Raw genomic sequence first — 8,258 nt, 5'->3', positions numbered from 1 at the left:
AAGAGTGCAGCTAAGAAGCTGCTAGAGAAAACTTTCTCTTGCAGGCAAACCACCTTCCTCCATCCTTTAGAAAATGTAAGCAAGTATGGCAACTGAGACAAAATGTACACAAAAAGAACAATGAGAAAATCTGTCTACAAGACACAAAGTCAAAACGTAGATCTGCAGCCAATGTGAATGACATCACAAGCTTTATAGGAGACACATGTGAACATCACAGATGCTTAAGCTCTCCTAGAAACTCTTCCTGCCTTTTTCCATGGCACAACCCACACCTGAGAAATAACCAGAAAGCAAAAAAAAAAAAAGGTTGCCTTCTCATTGCAGGTATTTTCTTTGTGTTTGAGAAACAGAATCTGTCTAGTATAAAGTTCTGGCTACAAGACCTACAAATTGCTAGTTTGTATCTAGCAAATGTATTGAATAAATAGGCTTTAGGCTGATGTTTTATTAAAATATAATGGTGAAAATGTAATAAAATTTAAATTTTAAAAACTTAAGTATCAAAAATACAAAGGCAAAAAAAAGAAGCTAGATAACCCTTTTTTAAGAAATTTTCAGACCAGACTTAGTTTGCTGTTTTAAAGTTCTGGATGATCTATTAATGTCTAAAAAAATTAAGCAGGATGTGAAATAGATTTCTGTTTCTAACAGACAGGCAAACATTTTCACTTTGCTGTATCTAAACTGATGCAAAGACCAACAGTCATGATTCAATGATTCCTGATCTCTGTACAACAAAAGACAAAGGCAAAAACATTTTTGTACTTTATAAAGACTACAATCGAGATAACCTACAAGTCTGGGTATAAGTGCTATAGCATCAAAAAAACTCCAAGTTTATCCTCTGATCTTGACCTTCCCACTATCTCACATATTTCATATGTGTAATTTGCCTGTCACCACTTATTCAACATTGCCCAATATGATTGTGCTGCACCTCCTTTCCTGAAATCCTAGTTCCTTTTTCTTCCTTCTCGATTTACAATTCTGTCACCTCTCATAATTTCAGTTTCTTACATAGCAGCTTATATGACATTACACAGAGTAACCAGGAAACATAAAGGAAAAAAAAACCCCAGCAATCAGAGCTTTCCCCCTGAATATTGCATATTAAAATTAATGGGCTATTATTACAGTAAATAATTCTATTAAATGAAGCTATGTGATTTCTGAATCATCAGATCTGGTCTTATGCAACAAGTGACAACTGCTTTTTAAAGAGAATGATTTAAGTCAAGGAAAAACAGTAGCAATGCAAATGTTGTGGTTTCACACAGTAGACTACAAGCCTATCAGTAGATTCTATATGCTATATTGGACAAGGTCTATTTTTAAACTGGCTATCATATTTCCAGGCTTATCCACACACAAAAAGTGCTGTAGCTCTTTTCCTGTATATTTTTCCTACAGGATGACCTAGAACTTGCATGCTTCCTTCATACAGTTATGGGAAGTTCTTACACACATACATTAATTACAGAGCCCCTTGTTACTTCATAGTCAATTCTTAAAACTCATCTTAATGATGACTTGCTGAAATTGTACTAAACTACAACTAGATCTCCATACTCATTCCAGTGTTCTAATACTCACAGAACTATTTAAATTCAGAGTGCAAACTCACACCTGAAAAACCTGCATCAGTGTTCCTTTTAATACCTGGCTGACAGCCAAAGGATGAACTCTAGGAAAAGAAGGAAGTCTTGCAAAGTAAAAATTATTTTTTAAAGTGCATACAACCCTATATGTTTTCATATTCTCAATGGATATATTTGAACATGCAGATCCCTTAGTCATTTAAACTTTCAGACTTGCTTTGACAATTTCTGTATCATGAGAGATGGCAAGTTTTCTCCCTCCAAAGACTGAGCAAGGAGATTCTTCATCAAGTGAGCAAGAAAAAAAATCTAAGAAAGCATTTTTTCTCATTTTTACAACTTCTATTTAACTGCAAGTCAGAATTAAAACCTATATATTTGGAAGGAGTGAATATAACTAAGAATTAGTTAAGGAAAGAAACACTTCCCAACATTCTCTGCCACTCATGTATAATAAATAATATTCAGTATTGGCCTCCATTTAACTTCTTCCCATTTATTTAAATCAAGAACAGATTAAAAACAAGTTATATTTCAAGAATAAATGAAAAGTACTAAGAGCTTCATAGCACCTAAGAGTGTTAACCGTGAGAAGAGTTTTGTTCTGCTCTTTGCCATCAATCCAGACTTCTGTTTATCAGAATTTATCAACAATCTCAGGTTCAACAGATCAGGTATAATAAGATCTGTTTGCTGACAGCTACATAAATACTTTTCCACCTTGAAAGGTTCTCAGATGAATGATAAAAAATATCTTCTGCTACAAATCTCAATTTTAAGTGGAAGAAAAGGACTGGTGAAAGAAAACAGACAATGTTTCATCAGAATGTGACATTTATCAAAGATCAGAAGACTGTGACAAAAAAAGGCATGTTTAATACTCTTCTCGTTCATCCACTTTCTGTGCCACAGAAAGATACTGAAGCTTTTCCTTCCCAAAATATCAGGAGATTGTTAACAAAGTACCAAGATTTGTACATGATTTTTATATCAACAGCTTTGCTGAGATGCATTAGGAGTTTGGCTGTAAATTACTAAAACAGAATTGCTTTGAAATGAACTATATTTAAATAGGCAGAATAATTTTCCTGATGATAATGCTACTTAGGAACTTTAGCCACTTTTCAGCAGCTTAAGTGTTACTTTTTTCCTTACAGAATACATATATTCTTTGGTTATTATTTTAATTTTTAAAATAAATCTGGATTAATTCCACATGGGCACTGGCATTTTCATTTCTTCTGATACAAATCCCCAAATAATGAACAAGCAATACTATTTTGTGAGCTTGATATCAGGCAATCTGTTACAACACTACATGTTTACTAGCTACCTGTGGTCAACTCATAATAATCTACCTACAATAATTTGAAATGAAAGGTAGTCTGCAGGAACAAAGTCATTAAATTGCTAGTCTTTAAAATATGAGAAGAGCACAATTTGGCACCCACTATCAAACAGGAGCTCCTATTGCAAAACTACAGTCAAAACCAGAAAAAAAATGCACAATTAAAGTTGCAACAAAATGGTGCAAAACCAAATTATAAAGTAATTCAAAAGGCAACATCAAAACACTATACACAAGAAAGGGAAAGCGAACATGGTATAGACTCAGGATTATAGTAGCCACTGTAGAAGTGGTGAAATAGCCTCTTCCTTACCTCTTCTTAAGTCAAAACATGAACACATTTTTATTAATCAAAAATGCTTTGCCCCTTCATAGCTACTGATTATTTCATTGTAGGGATTTACCAAAAGAAGATATGCAGAGAGCTGCTTGTCTTGGAAATGGTCAAGTTATAACTTTTCATTATTTAAACAGTCTTAAGCTCTTTTATGAATAGATCTTACCTTATTTTTCATGAACTTTGAGTGACTCTTGTAAACTTCTATTTGCTTGATTTCTTCTTCTCGATCCTCTGTATTCAGAACTCCATTTGTCTTTAACATCTGTATTTCATCTTCAAGATCTCTTATATTGCGCTCAAGTGAAGCTATTTTTGTATCCTAAAAAAAAAGGTATTGAAAATTACATCAAACATATATTAAAGAATAACAGAAGTATATCTACTTGCATAAATATCACACATTAAAACAGCAAAAATAGATGGTGCAAAGAGAGAATGCACATATTGTCATAGTCCAAGGGTAATGATACAGATTTTGGTTTCAAGAAATGCAGAATTCAGACTTTTTTCACCGCCAGAAAATGTGCAGTGCTAGGTTCTGTTACACAGTCTGTAGAGAATACATTCTGGTCAAAATTCTGTCCTCATCCCACACAGGGATGAAGGGAAAATGGCAGACACCCTGTTTTTCCACGTATATATGATAACATACCTTGCTAGCATTGCTAACCATCTGGGCCTGACTATGCTTCCAAGCTCTTAAACAAAGTTCAGCCTAGAGAGGCCAGTACATCATCACTGCAGGACAGCAAGTCACTTCATTTTGTGACTCAGCCTGAGGCTCAGTTTCCCTATTTCTCTAGAGTTCTGCCTGTTGTCAAGAAGAGGAAAGGTTGTCTCCTCACACACTTTTCCTTAACTAATCTAGCCACACAAGTTAAGAGTGGATTTAGCACTTTTTATTATGAGTCCCAAAATAAACACAACTACAACCACCAAAAATTTCTACATCCCAGCCAACAGCTGCCATGAGTGCACTGCAAAACAGCAATTTTTTTTGTCATCTCCAGTCATTTGGAAATTGACTAAATCTTCTTGGTGAGAGTCAGAAAGATTAGAAAACTGATTACACAAACTTGTCACATAATTTATTTAGAGATCAGGATGAAGTTCTTGTTCCATTGACATCAGTGAAAACAAACAAACAAACCTGATTCACTATGACCAGGATATTAAGTTAGAAAGCTAATTTGGGAAAAAAAATAAATATAATTGATCCTTTAACCTGGATAAGCTAAGCTTGATTCACTCTGTTAATTACAACTTTGTTTCTGTTTCTTTTTTTCAAAATTAGTTTTATTTCCCTGAGTTCTAAGAGTACATCAGTACATTCTCTAGGCTGCCTAAAAGCAAGCAAAAAAACCCAGAATTCCTGTAATAATCTCTTTCATTACAAATCCAGGCAAATTTACCAATTTAAGACACAGGAGATTTTGTACAAAGTTCCAAAAAGCATCTGAACTTTTGGTACTGAAGCAAAGAAGAATATCAAATTCTTTTTGAAATTGAACAACCACTATTAAAAAACATACAGAATGAAAGGTAAGGACTAAACAATGTCATTTAGACAGCCCGCTATCATTCCTCTAACATTTTAACTTTTATCTTTATAGTCAATAATAAATCTCAGACTGAGAGAAATTTTCTTTTATTATTTTCTTATTTCTTACATGAGTTAAATTAACAGATGTTTTTGAATGGAAAAGATTTTAATGATTTAATTTGCAGTACAAAAACCTGTTCATAAACAAGTGAAAATATTCATAGTCTGAAATTCTGAACGTTTTCAAAGATCTGACAGGATGAGTAATCGTAACATGAAATTAAACTTTGTGTTTTCATTACAATATTCATTCCCAGAGAAATTCTACTTAAAAAATAAAATTAAGACATGATTTAATTTATAATAACTGTGGTCCTTCAAGAGTTTTCTCTTAAAAACTGATACTCTTCCACCAAACATGGAGGAGTGCATATGGATACTTTTGACTAGAGCACCTGAGCAGAATATCCTGAATATTCTTTATGCCTTCAACTAAGGAAATCAAGAGCACATATTATCAGCCATTCCTAGTGCTGTGTGGAACAGCACCAGTAAAAGAATGGTATTTTGTGCAGTTAACACTGTTCTTCAGTAAAATAATAAAAAATACTTATTTGCCCACATATTTTCCATTTTTAATGAGTCAATTCAAATTAAAGGAGCTGTGTGAGGGGATTCTACCTGCACAGTGTGAAACAGTCCCAGCAAAATTAGCTTTAGAACTTGACAGTTTCTCTGCAAAATAATATCACATGAACACACTCAATGAACCCCTAAGAGCTTTCCCATATGTCTCCATTAATGAAATCTTTTAGGAAACTGAGACAGTTTGTCTAGGAAAGAAAGTTGTCACATAATAATTCATAGCACAGATTGACCCAATAGAAGATCTGCATGTAAATAATCTATCCACAATGTCCTCAGAAAGTCAGAGCAATCAAGTTTAAATTCAAATCTGAACTACATAAGAAACAAGTACTCGCCCCAGTGTCCAATGACAAGGTGTCTCTAGCCTCTGTGCTTTATGAAATGTTTCCAGCAAGAAGACTATCAACACTGAGGACTCAGTCATGGCTTCCTTGTGAGAATTCAACCCATACAAATCCATGGGTCTCAACAAGTTGCATTCAAGGGTGTTGAAACCACCGGGTGATATCCTGGGAACCCAAATCTCTAGAATCTTTGGAAAGTCATGAAAATTCATGGAGATTCCTGACAACTACAGGGAGGCAAATGTTGCAGCCACTGTCAAAAAGAGACCAAAAGAACAAACCAGCTTCACTTTGTTCCTCAGAAAAATGATGGTAAAATCAGCCTGGACAGGAGTTTTGATCATGTGAAGGAGAAAGTAGCTGGGAACAGCCAGCAGAAATTTACCAACAGTAAATCACATCTGACCAAGCAACTTGATTTCTGTGATAAAATCATTAGCTTTGTGGATGAAGAAAGAACACTGGGTGTCATTACCTCTGTTTTAGCAAAGCTTTGCACACTGTCTTCCATATTTTTATATCCATGCTAAGTCATTACAGTCTGGATGGGTAGACAACTAGGAAAATTCTAGTTCTATGGTAAAATACTAATTCTATGATCAGGCTTAGAGTACCACAGGGTCTATACCAGGACCTGTCCCGTTTAATACCTGTATCAGTGACCTGAAAGAGGTGACTAACTCTCTGGAGAGATGGGGAAAAAAAACTGCCGAGAAAGACTTGAGGGTCTTGGTGGACAGCAAGTTTGACAGGAGCCAGCACAATGGCCTGGCACTGAGAGGCAAAGAGCAGCTGCTGCTGAATGCAGATTCATTCATTTGCACCACACTGATAGAGCAGTTTTCACAGGCAGATATGTTTATGGGTTGTACAACTATGTAATTCCTGTCTGAAGAGTGTGCTTTAATTCAGATAAGAGCTCAGTGATGTGAAAAAATGACAAACATTTCAAAAAGAGATCTTGAGACAAAGGAATTTAAGCAGAAGTTGAGGAGAGCTATCTCTCATGACAGCAAACATACTTTCATGCCATACAGGCAAAGTAATGGGAACCAAACCCTTTCATATATCTTACAAGTTTCCACATTAATTGCATCCCCATGCAGAAAGGAAGCTCCAGACAAAAGTGAAAAACGAGCCAGAATGCAAAGGAAACAAACAAAAATATTCTTGGAATGTGAAACTTGTTGGGTTTTATCTTTTACCTCACTAGTTGCCTTTTTTTTCTGGGAAATATCTGATACTGAAATGCTGATGATAACGTTAATCACCAGTCCATATTTTTCTTTCTTGAAGGCTATGTTCAAAGATAAACAGTATTCCACCAAAAATCATTGAAAAACCACAAACTCCAACTAGGGATGCACCTTTTAAAAAACCAAAATGCAAAACAAACCAAAAAAAGCAACAAACCAAACAACAACAACAACAAAAAATCACACGCACACACCACCATTCCAGTACATCCCTGACCCACCACCTGGAGGGCATCACCAGCTTTTAGGTTATATGTTTATATCTAATATAATTATAGAGTTGTTTTTTTAAGTAACAACTTTTCAAGTTGCAGGTAAAATATGACTGAAATTAATTAGCCTCTTAGCCTAACATTAACAATTAAACAGATTTCTAATAGCAGAATCCTAAAAATTTTATCAATATTTGCCCATAGAATCAGCATTACTCATATCAGAGCAAAGGCTGTACATGAATGATCAAAAAAAATCCTAAGTAATCTATGAAGTGATCAGCCCTTCATGTGAAAATAAACATTTTTATGTTAATTGTTCTGTTCAAAAATCAATTTTCTATAAACTTTTAATTTAATTTGAAAACTAATTTTATAATAAGAAAGTAATATACTGAAAGAAAAGATAAAAAATAATTTTAAAAACCATAACACAAAATAATTGCAGCTCTCACAGATACTACAATAAATTCAGACTGCTCCATCAGGCTTCATTTTAGAAATATTTTATTCCTATTATTGAAGGTGAAAGCAAAATCTAAGCTTCACTGCACTTAAGAATGATTTTGTAATGAAATATATTAATACATACATGACCTGGTATCTGGCAGTAGTCTTCATCAAATCTCTCCAGCTAAGTCTTTAAGAAGCTGCTTTTTTGTACTGCATTTCTATTTTATGTGTTTGCAAATATAATAAGGCAAAACTAATTTCTAGCACAGCCTGTTACACTTTTTAGAAGGTTTATACATCAGACAATAACTTTTAACCTTTTAACCTTTTACCTGAGAAATATCTAACAACTTGTGAAAGCATTTTCTCTTGTTCTACTTTACCACAAGTTTGAAATCTCAAAGAAAAGCTTCTTTTTAACAATCTCTGCCTATTGTGATTACAGATGTGTAAAAACTAGTTTTCCTGACTTTTGAAAAATTGTCACTGTCAGTTTTATATAAACTTTTTATT

General features: G+C 34.1%; 1 protein-coding gene across 1 annotated transcript in view; it reads right to left on the bottom strand.

The window, feature by feature from the left end:
* ERC2 (ELKS/RAB6-interacting/CAST family member 2) overlaps positions 1-8,258 on the bottom strand; it is a gene marked incomplete at its 3' end in the record, with an annotated part of 317,798 nt that overhangs the window by 219,314 nt on the left and 90,226 nt on the right. The window contains exon 4 of the mRNA XM_009079752.1: positions 3,453-3,608. Within this exon, the coding sequence (XP_009078000.1) occupies positions 3,453-3,608 (156 nt within the window). The remainder of the gene's footprint in view (positions 1-3,452; positions 3,609-8,258) is intronic.

The sequence above is a fragment of the Acanthisitta chloris genome, unplaced genomic scaffold (genome assembly GCF_000695815.1).
Source record: "Acanthisitta chloris isolate BGI_N310 unplaced genomic scaffold, ASM69581v1 scaffold8918, whole genome shotgun sequence".
NCBI lineage: Eukaryota > Metazoa > Chordata > Aves > Passeriformes > Acanthisittidae > Acanthisitta > Acanthisitta chloris.
The sequence above is the reverse complement of the archived record's forward strand: the minus strand, read 5'-3'. Positions and strand labels throughout refer to the sequence as shown.